At 29.3% G+C, this 17,390-nt stretch overlaps 1 protein-coding gene across 1 annotated transcript in view; it reads left to right on the top strand.

Moving 5' to 3' along the window:
* Positions 1 to 17,390, top strand: part of LOC111618456 (protein RRP5 homolog) — a 35,523-nt gene that overhangs the window by 15,414 nt on the left and 2,719 nt on the right. The window contains exons 8-17 of the mRNA XM_023360001.1: positions 2,246 to 2,368; positions 5,792 to 5,888; positions 8,542 to 8,788; positions 8,871 to 9,210; positions 9,862 to 10,032; positions 10,250 to 10,434; positions 10,521 to 10,689; positions 13,809 to 13,979; positions 14,197 to 14,381; positions 14,468 to 14,636. Of these exons, the coding sequence (XP_023215769.1) occupies positions 2,246 to 2,368; positions 5,792 to 5,888; positions 8,542 to 8,788; positions 8,871 to 9,210; positions 9,862 to 10,032; positions 10,250 to 10,434; positions 10,521 to 10,689; positions 13,809 to 13,979; positions 14,197 to 14,381; positions 14,468 to 14,636 (1,857 nt within the window). The remainder of the gene's footprint in view (positions 1 to 2,245; positions 2,369 to 5,791; positions 5,889 to 8,541; positions 8,789 to 8,870; positions 9,211 to 9,861; positions 10,033 to 10,249; positions 10,435 to 10,520; positions 10,690 to 13,808; positions 13,980 to 14,196; positions 14,382 to 14,467; positions 14,637 to 17,390) is intronic.

Raw genomic sequence — 17,390 nt, 5'->3', positions numbered from 1 at the left:
TTCAGTCAGTTGTATTAAGATATCTATATGATTAAATGATTTAGTATTTAATCAATTAATTTAGAAAAATTTAAAAATGTAATGATTTAAAATGAGATACAAATCAAACAAAACTTGTTTTAGAAAAGTTTTCTTCTTACTATATAACTAATTTTAAATACAATGTGATTATAATTAGTACGTAGGCTGTATTTTTAGAGCATACTAGCTGTACCCAGCCATGTGTTGCTGTGGCTCAAAATGTATCTATTATAAATGTATAACACTCCCCATGGCAGGGAATTTCGAAAAATCCCTTCTTAGTGTACATTCTCTTGATGTACCCTATTAAAATGCAATCAAAAATGCAGAAAAACCGCATCTAAAATAGTTTAATAGAAAATCAGTTCTTCATAGTAAGCCTTAATTTTGTCCCTCTCCCTCGTGAGGAGAATTTCAACATCTATATAATATAAAAACATGCACATATTCGAATGCAACATTGTCAAAATTTTAAAGCAACCGGTTAAGAATTTTTGGAGATTTAAGATTTTGAACAAATGAACATTTGCATTTTTATTTATATAGATGTATAAAAAGATCTGTGAAAATTAATATAAGTTATTGAAACATAATTTGGGAATGTGATTTGTGAGCTTGTATTTTAAAACTCATCTTCTCAAATTGTTATGTTAATCTAAAGAACTACAAACAATAATTTTTGTCTTTGTTTTACAGATGTATTAAAATGATGAGTTATTTTATAATTAACACAAATACGATCAAATTAAATAAAATCTTGTAATAAAAATTTACACACAAATTATTTTCATAAAAAAATTTAATTGAAAGTTGTCTATATTATACATGTTACAAAAAATAGTCTCAAAAACATGTAATTAAAAATATCATTGGTAGGAAGCACAAAATTGATGTAGGATGCTAACTTATTATACAGGAACATTAGGTGATTGATTATACAGAATTTATTATCTAAAAAAAGAAATGCATTTTGGCTATTTACCCCTCATAAGTCCTATATATATATGTGTATAGGACTGAGGCATTTCTTTTTTAAATAATAATGTGTGTATAATCAATCTTCTGGTGTTCCTGTATGGTACATTCTCTACAGAAATTTTGCATTATTAACAACAATTTAATTCAAAACAGAATACTTTTTTTTTTTTTTAAGCTATTTATGTGGTTCTTTTACAAATATCACATAATTTCATTATAAGCAAATGTTTTCAATACTTACATAACTATCATCATGTTTTTGTATATAATATTAAAATATGTTTTATTTTATATTACTTGTTTAAATTCAGAATAAAAAAATTATGAGAATTAATAATATAAAACAAACAGTATACAAAATTGTAATGAATACATAGCAAGTCTTCATTTAACATTATTGAGGAAAGATACAAGTACTGTACATGTAATTGTTTACAAGAATCATTGTTGAATTTTGTTTATAAACAGTAAAATTGATTCTATGAGGTGGAAATTAAATGTTGGAGGTTGTAAATGCAATCCAATTAAAATAATAACAATTATATTTTGTTTATATCAATTATCCTATAGCAAAATTGGTTTCATTATATGTTGCTTCACTTGATGCCATCAATAGATTCCTGGAAGTTGTGACATTAAATGAGGACTTGCTGTATACACATATTTAACGTGTACAAAATAATATGTAATGAGACATTTCCATGATATTAAAAGGATATCTTTAGCAGTTTGTCAGATTTATAAACAAAATCAGTTCTTAGTTCTGGAGATTTAGCATGAAATTTATCTTTAACTATTGATTGATATTCAAATTCTGCCAATCTATCAGGTTGTTGCATTTAAAATGGCTGATTTCACAGAGTGGTAGAACCTGATTTGAGCCTGCTTGATGGAATGAAACAGTCTGTGGTTATCATTGAATATCTGATAACACATTATCAGACGTATTAGACATGATAACCAATATTATTGTTTTCAAAATGCTGTTAATATGAAGAATTATTGGTTTTGGATGTGGATGCTTTAATGGAATATAAATACAATATAAAATTAACACAAGTATTTTCAACTTTTATTTTAGTTTTATTTATACTCAAAACTTCAAAAATTATTGTATACTTTCATGTTATAGTATTATAATATGAAAATATACAATATTAAGTATAAAATTTTTTTTCTGGTTTTCATTTTATGCATAATTTAAATTATCTTGTTAAAAAAATATATATATTAATTTTCTTGTTAGAGAGCACAACTTTCAAGATTGGAATTACCAGAAGGCTTTGTTTGGGATGTTGATACTCATNTTTGGGTAAGACCTGAAGAAATTGGAAGAATTAATCTTCTTAATTTAACAAATGTTATAAAGGTAATATTTTATAATTTTACTTCAGCTCTAAATTCATAAAATTTTTGTAAAGGAAGTTGTCATTTTATAGCTAGTAATGATTTATGTTAAAAAAGAGATTTAGTTTTTTCTTTATGTAAGATATTTAAACTGATAAAATATGAGGAAATAACTATATTTCATTAGAGAAGAATTTCCAAACAGATACTCAATACTCATTTGATGAGAATATATATAAGACATGGCTACTTGACTACAATTTTTTAAATTTAAATTGTTTGATGTTTTAATAAATGATAAATAAATAAAGTGTACTCACTTTGTGGATAAGCATATGATTACTAGAAATGAAATACTTTCAAGAACAGTTTTTTTCTTGAGCTCCTTTTATTCTTAAAAACACCCAGTGTTTTGAGAACAAGATATTTGAATTCTAATGGTGTTTAAATATATCAGTATTAAATACTCAATAATCAAAAAAGTGATGGTTTCTGATCCTTCAAATGGATATACAGTAGAGCGTCGTTTATCCGAATCAATTGGGAACTGGGGTGGTTCGGATAACGAATCGTGTACGAAAAAATATATTAATTTATCCCATGTTGAGATTTTTCTCCGTTGCGTGTCACTTCGCATTCAATTTTCATCAATGTTAAGCCTAACGAAGACTATTGTATCGTTAAAAATTATTTTTTTATTTCGTACAAACAAAATAAATATATTAAAAAATATAAAAACAATAAAAAAATTATACTTCAGTCTTCAGATGTTAATTTAGTATCAAAAACGTAAAATATTTGAGTAACCCAAGAAATAGCCGAAGATTGCAGCGCCACAGCACTGGCGAAAATTTAAATTTGTCGACTGGAATTGTTTCGGATATCCGACCTTCGGATAAACGACGCTCTACTGTATATGTTACTGGGAAAACTTGAAATCTGTTAAAACCCAATTTTCCTAGTTATGATTAGTTTCAACAAAGTTCTTTCATAAATTTTAGTATTACCTAGTCAATACTAGAATTCACTGTGATTTCAGGGAAAACTGGAATTGCCTGCAAGAATTGTTTTATTTTCACTTATTTACATTTTTACTTGTTTAAACTATTTTAACTGATAAGGATAAGTTAAAAGTGTTTTCGCTTGTCCAGGCCAGCATATACTTCAAAGAGATTGTTTTCTTCTATCAGTTTACTTCTCTCATAAGAACTAATAGAATCTCAGCAAAATTGCTTCACCTATGCTGTCCTGTTCAGGTATACTGGGAGTACACATGGGACTGTAGCTCCAGTCTACTGAGAGCCATTGACAAATGTGGACACATTTCTTGTTGTGATTTCACTTTTTTTGATTGTGTTCAGTTGCAATAATTTGTTCTTGTTTTCATCATTCATGGTCTAATGAGGATCAAAGTCAATCAGAAAAGGGGGTGTCAAATAATGTTTTTTGGAACAAATTCTTTGCTTGGCAAATGAGAGACTCAGAAACTTTTCTGCTCACTACAGTGTAATGACCAGAGTTTACAATAGATTTTTGAGTGAAGTTGAAGAAGCAAAATGTGCAATGAAAAAATACCTTTACAGTACAGATGATTGAAATGATTCAGCATTTTGGAAATTTGTCAAACGAAGAAACTGATAGTGAGAAGTGAATCTGTGAAGGACTACTTATCTGTTGATGGCAGTCCTGATAAGGTTTTTTCAGAATGTCTTTCAATGCTTATGATGACATTAAAGCAAATCTGTTGTATCAAAACAGTGTCTTTTCAGCACTGATTTTAATTTTGGAAACAAGAAAAAATTGCAAGGAGCCAAGTCTGGTAAGTAGGGAAGCTGGGGAAGGACGGTCTGGCACAAAACTGGTGAATTGACAAGGCTGAGTGAGCAGGCACATTGTCATGGTGAAGGAACCATTAGTTGTCTCACAACTCTGGTCTTTTTTCATGAATTTTTTTGTGCGACTGTTTTAAAATACCTGCATTGTACTGGCAGTTGACTGTTTGACCTTGAGGCAAAAATTCAAAGTGCACAACTCTATTGATATAAAAAAAAAAGTGATTATACTATGATCCTTTGCATGAATGTTTTGTCATTGTTGGCTTGTTGAAGGAATTCCAGGCAAACATCTACTCGATTTTCTTTTTGCAGTTAGGTCATCAAATGAGGAACAAATTTTGCTGTAACTTGATGTATGTTCAATTTTTCCGTTAAAATGTCATGGTATGACCCTATTGAGATTCCAACCTCTTCTGCAAGTTCTCTGACAGTCAGATAACAATTTGCATGCACCAGATTCTCAATTTTCTGAACATGAGTGTCATCAGTTGAGGTCAAAGGCCTTCCTAGTTGAAGGTCATCTTCTACTGATTGACAACCACTTTTGAATTGGATAAATTATTCGTAGCACTCTGTATGACCTAGACCAGGCATGGCCAACATATGGCCCATCTAATGAATTTATGTGGTCCACGAGTCATTTGTCAATATAAGCTACTTAAGTCCGAATATCTCGATGAAAAATTCTGACAGCTAAAAAAAAAAAAAAGGGCCAACAAGTAACTGTGCGATTAGAGTCAACACTCCATTAGAAATGTCCAGCACAGCATAGAATGTTGATAATGCATGATAATGTGGAAAATGTATCTGTAATCTCTATGTATAATTTAGTCTCTACGAGGTGACACCACAATGAGATCTCGCACCACCTCAAAATCTTCTAGGGCAGCCTCTGGTTCGGCCCGTGAAAAATGTTTTCTTTCCAATTCGGCCCGGGGGCAAAAACTGTTGGCCACCCCTGACCTAGACCATCACCTCCATAAGCTTGATTTTAAAAGTTAAAATGTTTCTGTAAAAGTTTTTCCCAGTTTCAGACAAAACTTTCGCATTGCATCATTGCTCTCATAAATCACATGTTGCAAAAATTGCCACAAGCACTTAATTAAGCACATTTCACTCAAAAACGATAACGAGGGAATGAAGCAATATATCAATAATCCAAAAAAAAGTAGCTTACTTGGTAGGTTATCATGAATGAGTGTTGCCCAACATCACTCTGCTAGGACAGTCCATTTCCACCCAATTCAAAAAGTTTGGTTATGTTTTGAACAGACCACATATTTAGTAGTGCCAGATTAGCTTCAATATAAGACCCAATATCATTGTTTTTGTGTTCCTAATATAGAAAGATTCTTTAATTGTAAACTGTCTTTTTATTCTTTTTTTAAAAGAAAATTATAACAAGAAAAATTTAAAATTGTCAATTTTTAAAACATCAAATATAAACAAATGTAGATTTAAAAATAATTTAACTTGCTTTAGAAATTCTTCTTAAATAATCAATATTATGATGTGAAAATTAATTTACAGTATATATATATATAGCATTTAAGATTTATATTATTGAAGTTATAAAAGCCTTTAAAATTTTAAATTCTTAATCCATATAGGCTTTAAAGAAACCTACCAATGAATATCAGTTATGTCAAGCACTAAGAGTGAAAGTTTATAATATTACTGAGGATCATATTGATTTACAAAAATTAGGTTTGTATGGATTTAATAACATAATAGGAGAATTTACAAATACAAAAATACTTTATATGTATTTACGATAATTTAATCTAATTAAATGATAAAAAACTCTCATGCTTTAATTCAAATAAAACAATGAAATTGTCTCATTGTTATGATATTGTACCATATTTTCGTGGATTGTCTGGCATGTTTGTCTATCCAGAGGAGACCATGAAATCGGATATTTCCATATGGTAAAAACTAGCATGCCGGTTTAAGTGAGGTTATACATCCCTCTCTACAGGTGCAATAAAAAAAATAATGAGTTATGTCACATAAAAATGAATGAGTTTTTATTCTAAAACTGTGAAATTGTCAGCATTACATCAAAATCTGCAATTATGTTTAATTTCTTCATTTTGTCTTCAATGTAAAATACTGCGGAATTCTGAAAGTGCTTTTTTGTGTGTATTTTATTATTTGATTTAAAATATGCAAAAGTAAACATATTAAATTTAAGAAACGCGCTGTAAATTATTTCAACTTACACCAGTTAACATTGACTGTGTGTGAAATTTATGAGGAAGATGTTATTTTTAATAAGGTTGGAGTAGATGGTCAGTATAGTCCACACTGACTACTACTACTACTACTATTACTACTAATGTCAATAAGTCGTTAATTGTTTTATGGTCTTGTTAACAAAAACTCTCTTCCTGATTTTAAGTCAGTCAAATTATAATCTTATTATTTTATTGTACTTGGAAAAATGTTTTCATTAATTAACAACTAGTTTTGTTACATCTGATTAATTTTATATTTTAGTTGAGTTTAACTGGCATGCTGGTAACCTCGGGGTTTCTGGCTTGCTGGTGTTCCCTGTTTACGTGGGGCATGCTGGTCACTTGGCAAAAATATGGTAATCGCTTACTACTATCATCATTTAATTCACATAAATAAAGTTTCATTCAATTCCAATGTCTCCCCCCTTAGGCTACGGTTACTGTGGATGTAAATTCTGATGAAATCTTGTTCTGACATGTATGTCCGAAATCCTCGTCAGAACAAGGTGGGTACACTGTGTGCATTTTCTGATAGTATGTTTCTGCCTCCCAGCAAAATGGACGAACTTGATGAGTTTTACTTTCTTGAAAGTTCATTGATTAAGTTATTGTTGATAGGTGGTGGGAAAACAGAGCATGTTAACCACTTATTTTCCACAAGAGATAAGGGAGAGTTCCAAATGTTATATCAAGATTTGTGGGACAACCCGCAAAAGTTTTTCAAGTATTTCAGAATGAGACCAACATCATTTGAATATATACTGAAGGGGATAGAAGAAAGAATCAACAAGTACTCCAATTATCTCTGTTATGATAGTTTTTGTCTTTCATTCCTATTCTTGAACACAAGACTAATCAATTTATCAATATTCATGTTGAAAAAAATCAAACTCGTTTGAACACTTGAATGGTTCTGATTTCATTGTATGTGTTCTGACATGCCCTTTGCTGCCAAAGTAAACACTCTCATTGGGAAACAGGTATTTGTTTGTTTGGATGAACTCGTCAGAACAAGATTTCATCAGAATTCGCATCCACAGTAACTGTAGCCTTAGTGTGTAGTTTTTTTTTGATCAGTGGCTGCATTCAGCAGACTCAACAGTTCTGAAGCAGTTGAACACTTTTCTGCTGAATAGCTTTTACAGGTACAATACTACTTCAGTACATGTGGAACGTGTTGATATCATGTTTAACAGTAGACTTCATTTGCACTACTTTGAGTAACTATAACTGATCAAAGATGGCTGTGCTCACATAGCAAGTGAAGTATATATTATTTTTGTACTACTACTACTACTACTACTACTACTACTACTACTACTACTGTTTTGGTTGTATTATGCCTGCATTACAGTACTAATCCACTCAAGAACGTTTTATTATTAACTAAGCACAGATATGTGCAAAATAAAACTTAAAAACATTTGAAAAAGCAAATTAAATTAATTTTTAAAGTTTATGGAAACAAGCATAAGCTGCTGTATTGTCATTATTACTTGCAAATATAAACCTCTTATAAAACTCGATACATTATAATAAAGCTACAATAACTGCCATATATCATCAGGCTATATATTGGTGATAATAATTACAAATTACTGATAAATTTGACCCTAGAAGGGTGTTAGATGTCATCTTATATGTTTTCTTCCAGTTTAATCTAAAATTATTTAATTAATAAATTTAATAAGAGATGGTGCCTAATGCCTCCCTCTAGGGTTAAATTTATCAGTAATTTATAATTATTATTGCTGATATATAGCCCAATATTATATGGCAGTTGTAGCGTTATCCCTTGCATTGAGTTGATGTGATAGCATTGATACAATGAATGAGATGATGCAAGTCATTCATTGCCATTATGTACCAGTTACTGCTACCATAAAGTCTGCTGAACACAGCCAATGAGTGTATTTTAATAACAGTTTCTAACACAGTTTGAAAATAGCTTAACAGGATTTAACAGATGCAAATAATGTGTTAGATCTCTGTTTAAATAGTTACATAATTATATACTTTTGTACTGTAATTTAAGGAGTTGCTGTTTAATATTAAAACATAATCATATAAAAATATTTACAATGTGTATTCAAAATAATTTTATTTTCAACTACATTTAGGAATTGATACATTAAAAGAAGGAAAACCAACAATTGGCCATGTTCTCAGTGTTCGTCCAGATTTGGGTGTGTTTCTACATTTGCCTTTAGGTTATCGTGGAACTATTTCATTGACAGATTTTAAAGATGAATTTAAACCTTTAAATAGTTTTATGGATTGGTTAATGAAGCAATGCTTCATTAGATGTCAAATATTGCATGTAGATCATGAAACAAAGCAATGTGTTCTATCAACAAGACCTTCTAGGTGAATATAAATATTTTAAAATAATTAAAAGTTTAAATTGAAAATTTATAAATTAAAATATTCTTTAAATTTATTAAAACAGATTACAGGGAGTACCTTTAGAAAGTATCGTTGACAGAGAAGTAGAAAGTATTTCTGATTTATCTGTAGGCGATTATTTACGTGGATATTTAGTCGCACTTAGTCATAAAGGAATATTTGTAGAAATTGGAAGAAAAATAAAAGGAATTATCCCAAAATCAAATCTCCCTCCAGATTTCATTTATTCAGAAAATCATCATCCATTGGGATCTGTGTTAAAAGTGCAAATTGTATCAATTGAAGATGAAAATATTATATTAGATTTGTTAGAATCTATTTCAGATGGAAAAACAGAATTACCTCAAATAGTCCATGAAGAGTCATATGAAGAGTTAAAAGATGTAAGTAAAACTGTAATATATTAGTTTTAAGAATGCTTTTTTTTCAATTTTAATGATTAATCATTAAATGGTGACTCCATAAAATCTTTAGCAGAAATAGAAATTGTTAGCTATTTCATATTCTGTCTAGTTTCAATTTTCTGTATTGTTATTGGATACCATATATAGAAATGAAGGCACACACTAATGGGCTGAAAAGTAATTATAATCCAATATAGATGACATATGTGCATTGCTTATCTTTATGTTTAATCATGTTGTTGGAAATGGGTAAAACATGGCTAAAAAGTTAAAACATCATTTTTGGGTACTATATATAGGATTTCTGTGAATATTTAAAATAATATTATTATTATTTAAAACTATTGAATCAAAAATAATTTATTATGAAACATTTTTTGGGAAAATTTCGCTGTTTTCAGTTTTTGTCTTAGTTTCTAGTGCTCTTTTTATATCTGTGGAGTCACTTGCAGCTTTAATCTTTGAAATTGAACTATGTATTCTGCTTTAGTGAAGACTTCAATATCATAAAAAATAACATAACAATGAGTTATTGAATACAGCAGAATATAATTGAGAAAAATTTTTATTCAATAAAATTAAATTTAAATTATCTTGTTAAAAAAATATATATATTAATTTTCTTGTTAGAGAGCACAACTTTCAAGATTGGAATTACCAGAAGGCTTTGTTTGGGATGTTGATACTCATTCTTCTACAGTGAATATTGACAAAGAGAGTGACAGTGATGTAGAAGAAAAAGTTGTAATTAAAAAAGAAAAGCAAAGAACAGAGAGAGAGGAAGAAGACTATTTATATATGGTAAAATGTTTAAATATAATAATTTATAGCTTTTACACATAGGTAGTTATACAATATATTTGAAGATGACCAAAGAAAAATATTTTTTAAAATTCTACATAAACCAATATTATTTGATTTGTTAAATAGTTTTAAATTACAAAATTTTATAGAATAAATATTGAGAAATTTTATTTAAGATTAACTAAAATCTTATCTTTATTTAACTTTAATTAAGAGAGAACGACAGCTGATGAATAATGAAAGAGAACCAACAACAGTTGATGATTTTGATCGCTTAGTTTTAGCTTCACCTGACAATTCAATGATTTGGCTTAAATATATGGCTTTTCATCTGCAGCAAGCTGAGATAGAAAAGGCTAAAGCTGTTGGATTAAGAGCATTGAAGACTATATCTTTCAGGTTTATTTTTAATATTTTATTATTGCACTTGAAATATAATTTTTGACACTAAAATTGCATATAATATTTTGTTGTATTTATTTTAGGGAAGAACAAGAGAAGTTAAATGTCTGGGTAGCTCTTCTTAATTTAGAAATATTATATGGTACAGTAGAATCCTTAAAAGAAACTTTTGATAAGGCTTTACAGTATAATGAACCAATAAAAATTTATAATCACATGGTCAACCTATATGTTAAATCAGATAAATATAATGTGAGTATAACATTAATATAATTTATTCTGAGTAACATTCATTAATATAATTTATTCTGATCACTTTTTTTTCTGTTCTAATTTTCTATGTTGTGTGCACTTTTCTTATAGACAAATTTATCAAACTGGACAGCCATGGAACAGAATGACCTTGAGACACAATTTTTTTCTATGTATTTATTACAATATTCATTTAGATTTATTACAAGATTCAATTCTATGTATTACAATAGTCAGGTCCCTCCTCAGTCATGATATATAGATCTCTTTGTGGATTTCTAGATATATGCACATATATTATTAGTTTCATATTAAAAACTTCTCAACATATGTACTGATATATGACAAAATCCACTAAAAAGGTACATTTTATCCTGGACATGCAAATTCTGTATTATTCCATACAAAAATATGCCCTCAATCATCCACTATTCCAATAGAATGATCTAGATCAGCAGTTGTCAATCAGTGGTTTGTGGACTACTGGTTGTCCATGGAGAAATTTGGACATTGATTAACTCAGTATTACCCAATGCATTATGAAAGAAATGTAAAATGTTTGGTTGCTTTTTCTCACTCATTGGAGGTTTTTTATTCAGATCTAAAACCAAACACAAAATGATGTATCAATAAATAATCAACAATAAATAATATTATGAGTGTGATAGTCATCCTTCATGGAAAAGAACCAAGAATTCATAAACTTATTTCAAATGAGCAATTATTTATTGTGACATAGTTACAATGCTGGGCTGTAATTTTTAATTTAAAATATATGCTCTCTGCTTCAAATTAGTGGCTTGCTCCTGTACTACATCATACTTTTCCTTTAACAATAAAGTCATGCCAGTCAACGATTAACTACTTTCAGGGGAAAACTTTTGAATTGAAATAGTGTGACTGCCATCTATGTCCTTAATTTAATCAAAATTACTCTTTCAATCACTATATCAGTGTATTTCTATTAATAGGACTTATCATACTGGTGTATAAGATTACAGCCTCACAGTTACACAGATTAAAATTGTTTTATTTTCAATTACCTGAACACATACAATTTGCGTTTCGGACTTGTACATCCCTCTTCAGCAGGTATTTGACAAACCAATTCTAAATAAAATTCAAAACAAACTTAATTTACCGACAATATTTTCTCACAATAAATTCTTACGCCTACGATAATAAATTATAAAATTCCTACTATTTTAATGTTCTTTCTTTCTATTCCGTCTATCCTCTAATATTTCATTCCAATTACAATCACAATCAATATTACTTTTAAAACACTCCTGTATTAAAACCAATAATTGTTACATTAAACACTGACATTTTCCTTTAAACGTTGACATTTTTCAATAAACTTTACTATTTTATATATTTGTACATTTAAAACTACTTCCAACTTACATTTCTTTTTGTCTTTCTTCCCTTTCACTTTGTCTTTGCCTTTGCCAGTCTCTTTCATTCACTTTATATGTCACTTCCCTGTTTGTGGCTATCATTTCTCTCCATGATTGGTGTATTTCTCTTCCGTTGTTGTTATTCATTCTATTGTTTTGTTTTATTATATTAATGTGTTCATATAATTGTCGTTTGTAATTATTTTCTTCTTTTTTTCTTATTTTAACTGATTTTAATATAATTTCACAACCTGTTGAATTGCAATGTTCTGCTACCGCAGAATTTGCATAATTTCCACGTATTGCTCTGATATGTTCTTTTAATCTTATCTTTAATTTTCTTTTTGTCTCTCCAATATATGTTTTTTCTGGATTACAATTGCAATTAAATGAATACACTACACCTTTTAATTGAAAATAAAACAATTTTAATCTGTGTAACTGTGAGGCTGTAATCTTATACACCAGTATGATAAGTCCTATTAATAGAAATACACTGATATAGTGATTGAAAGAGTAAGTGTGACTGCCAGTTTGCATTGGAAGTTCATATATAGTTAATTGGAGTCTCCTGTCCCTAAGGTTTATATAACTGGTCTCATCTTTTATCTATCTAACTCCATTCTCGAGATTAAGGAAAGACTGACGGGCAACGTGGGAATTTATAGGTCTACAATTTTTTCAAATTGTAGCCCAATGAGCAGCAACAAACTTCACGCTAACTTCTTATAATTAAACAAGTGAATTTCATATTAATAAAGTAGAATAGAACTTTTAAGATCATTATTCCATAGATGTTTATATAATTAAAAAAAATTCACAATAGTGGTCTGCAAGATTCAAAATTGTGAGTTTAGTGGTCTGTTAGGTTGGAAAGGTTAGTGACTGCTGGTCTAGATGGCATTCAATTTGGCAAAATGCCCATCCTGATTCTTTCAACTCAATGATTAAGCCTTTCTCAAACTCTGTGAGCTGTGCATAATGTTTTTGACTGCAGCATACAGGCCTGCCCTACCATTTGAAGACTACAAACAGCAGGTACACTGAAAATGCTGAACACAACAAATCTGCAAACTTTTATAGGATTACTGGAATACATACATAGTATAGGTATACTGGTAGCATTACTTGGTATGTGATTAGACCCACAACTGTAATCATTTAATACTTGTATGCTGAAGTTTGCAGTAATTGGTTAATTCTATGTAGGTGTGTAACTTTATATAAATGAGTGCGTTTTGCAGAAAATTTTATCTCAACTTGTCCATAAATAATAACAAAAAGAATTATGAAATAATGAAGGATGTTGTCTGTTACAAAAGCATATCAGATGCTAAAATGACTATATCTTAGATAATTAATCATAATTTGGCACAGATCAATCTGATGATGATAGAAAATAGATGGTACATTACAGGACAATTAAAAGAAAGTGATGGGATGTGAAGGAGTAGGATGACCTCAGTGGGTTTGATGGAAGCTTAGCTGTCAAGAATTTTTAACCACAATATGGAAAAGATTAATATTTAGAAATGGATTGGGGAAGCATTAATTTTTAAGGCATGGTTAGTTGCTTCAGCTATCTTCATACTAAGGGATAAAGAGGCATATATATATATATATATATATATACACTGCTCTGAAGTATCTGATTTGAGTCCNTAAAATTAAATTTAAATTATCTTGTTAAAAAAATATATATATTAATTTTCTTGTTAGAGAGCACAACTTTCAAGATTGGAATTACCAGAAGGCTTTGTTTGGGATGTTGATACTCATTCTTCTACAGTGAATATTGACAAAGAGAGTGACAGTGATGTAGAAGAAAAAGTTGTAATTAAAAAAGAAAAGCAAAGAACAGAGAGAGAGGAAGAAGACTATTTATATATGGTAAAATGTTTAAATATAATAATTTATAGCTTTTACACATAGGTAGTTATACAATATATTTGAAGATGACCAAAGAAAAATATTTTTTAAAATTCTACATAAACCAATATTATTTGATTTGTTAAATAGTTTTAAATTACAAAATTTTATAGAATAAATATTGAGAAATTTTATTTAAGATTAACTAAAATCTTATCTTTATTTAACTTTAATTAAGAGAGAACGACAGCTGATGAATAATGAAAGAGAACCAACAACAGTTGATGATTTTGATCGCTTAGTTTTAGCTTCACCTGACAATTCAATGATTTGGCTTAAATATATGGCTTTTCATCTGCAGCAAGCTGAGATAGAAAAGGCTAAAGCTGTTGGATTAAGAGCATTGAAGACTATATCTTTCAGGTTTATTTTTAATATTTTATTATTGCACTTGAAATATAATTTTTGACACTAAAATTGCATATAATATTTTGTTGTATTTATTTTAGGGAAGAACAAGAGAAGTTAAATGTCTGGGTAGCTCTTCTTAATTTAGAAATATTATATGGTACAGTAGAATCCTTAAAAGAAACTTTTGATAAGGCTTTACAGTATAATGAACCAATAAAAATTTATAATCACATGGTCAACCTATATGTTAAATCAGATAAATATAATGTGAGTATAACATTAATATAATTTATTCTGAGTAACATTCATTAATATAATTTATTCTGATCACTTTTTTTTCTGTTCTAATTTTCTATGTTGTGTGCACTTTTCTTATAGACAAATTTATCAAACTGGACAGCCATGGAACAGAATGACCTTGAGACACAATTTTTTTCTATGTATTTATTACAATATTCATTTAGATTTATTACAAGATTCAATTCTATGTATTACAATAGTCAGGTCCCTCCTCAGTCATGATATATAGATCTCTTTGTGGATTTCTAGATATATGCACATATATTATTAGTTTCATATTAAAAACTTCTCAACATATGTACTGATATATGACAAAATCCACTAAAAAGGTACATTTTATCCTGGACATGCAAATTCTGTATTATTCCATACAAAAATATGCCCTCAATCATCCACTATTCCAATAGAATGATCTAGATCAGCAGTTGTCAATCAGTGGTTTGTGGACTACTGGTTGTCCATGGAGAAATTTGGACATTGATTAACTCAGTATTACCCAATGCATTATGAAAGAAATGTAAAATGTTTGGTTGCTTTTTCTCACTCATTGGAGGTTTTTTATTCAGATCTAAAACCAAACACAAAATGATGTATCAATAAATAATCAACAATAAATAATATTATGAGTGTGATAGTCATCCTTCATGGAAAAGAACCAAGAATTCATAAACTTATTTCAAATGAGCAATTATTTATTGTGACATAGTTACAATGCTGGGCTGTAATTTTTAATTTAAAATATATGCTCTCTGCTTCAAATTAGTGGCTTGCTCCTGTACTACATCATACTTTTCCTTTAACAATAAAGTCATGCCAGTCAACGATTAACTACTTTCAGGGGAAAACTTTTGAATTGAAATAGTGTGACTGCCATCTATGTCCTTAATTTAATCAAAATTACTCTTTCAATCACTATATCAGTGTATTTCTATTAATAGGACTTATCATACTGGTGTATAAGATTACAGCCTCACAGTTACACAGATTAAAATTGTTTTATTTTCAATTACCTGAACACATACAATTTGCGTTTCGGACTTGTACATCCCTCTTCAGCAGGTATTTGACAAACCAATTCTAAATAAAATTCAAAACAAACTTAATTTACCGACAATATTTTCTCACAATAAATTCTTACGCCTACGATAATAAATTATAAAATTCCTACTATTTTAATGTTCTTTCTTTCTATTCCGTCTATCCTCCAATAATTCATTCCAATTACAATCACAATCAATATTACTTTTAAAACACTCCTGTATTAAAACCAATAATTGTTACATTAAACACTGACATTTTCCTTTAAACGTTGACATTTTTCAATAAACTTTACTATTTTATATATTTGTACATTTAAAACTACTTCCAACTTACATTTCTTTTTGTCTTTCTTCCCTTTCACTTTGTCTTTGCCTTTGCCAGTCTCTTTCATTCACTTTATATGTCACTTCCCTGTTTGTGGCTATCATTTCTCTCCATGATTGGTGTATTTCTCTTCCGTTGTTGTTATTCATTCTATTGTTTTGTTTTATTATATTAATGTGTTCATATAATTGTCGTTTGTAATTATTTTCTTCTTTTTTTCTTATTTTAACTGATTTTAATATAATTTCACAACCTGTTGAATTGCAATGTTCTGCTACCGCAGAATTTGCATAATTTCCACGTATTGCTCTGATATGTTCTTTTAATCTTATCTTTAATTTTCTTTTTGTCTCTCCAATATATGTTTTTTCTGGATTACAATTGCAATTAAATGAATACACTACACCTTTTAATTGAAAATAAAACAATTTTAATCTGTGTAACTGTGAGGCTGTAATCTTATACACCAGTATGATAAGTCCTATTAATAGAAATACACTGATATAGTGATTGAAAGAGTAAGTGTGACTGCCAGTTTGCATTGGAAGTTCATATATAGTTAATTGGAGTCTCCTGTCCCTAAGGTTTATATAACTGGTCTCATCTTTTATCTATCTAACTCCATTCTCGAGATTAAGGAAAGACTGACGGGCAACGTGGGAATTTATAGGTCTACAATTTTTTCAAATTGTAGCCCAATGAGCAGCAACAAACTTCACGCTAACTTCTTATAATTAAACAAGTGAATTTCATATTAATAAAGTAGAATAGAACTTTTAAGATCATTATTCCATAGATGTTTATATAATTAAAAAAAATTCACAATAGTGGTCTGCAAGATTCAAAATTGTGAGTTTAGTGGTCTGTTAGGTTGGAAAGGTTAGTGACTGCTGGTCTAGATGGCATTCAATTTGGCAAAATGCCCATCCTGATTCTTTCAACTCAATGATTAAGCCTTTCTCAAACTCTGTGAGCTGTGCATAATGTTTTTGACTGCAGCATACAGGCCTGCCCTACCATTTGAAGACTACAAACAGCAGGTACACTGAAAATGCTGAACACAACAAATCTGCAAACTTTTATAGGATTACTGGAATACATACATAGTATAGGTATACTGGTAGCATTACTTGGTATGTGATTAGACCCACAACTGTAATCATTTAATACTTGTATGCTGAAGTTTGCAGTAATTGGTTAATTCTATGTAGGTGTGTAACTTTATATAAATGAGTGCGTTTTGCAGAAAATTTTATCTCAACTTGTCCATAAATAATAACAAAAAGAATTATGAAATAATGAAGGATGTTGTCTGTTACAAAAGCATATCAGATGCTAAAATGACTATATCTTAGA

The sequence above is a fragment of the Centruroides sculpturatus genome, unplaced genomic scaffold, assembly GCF_000671375.1.
Source record: "Centruroides sculpturatus isolate CEXI.00-Female unplaced genomic scaffold, Cexi_2.0 scaffold5, whole genome shotgun sequence".
NCBI classification, from domain to species: Eukaryota; Metazoa; Arthropoda; class Arachnida; order Scorpiones; family Buthidae; genus Centruroides; species Centruroides sculpturatus.
This window is presented reverse-complemented; position numbering and strand designations above follow the sequence as displayed.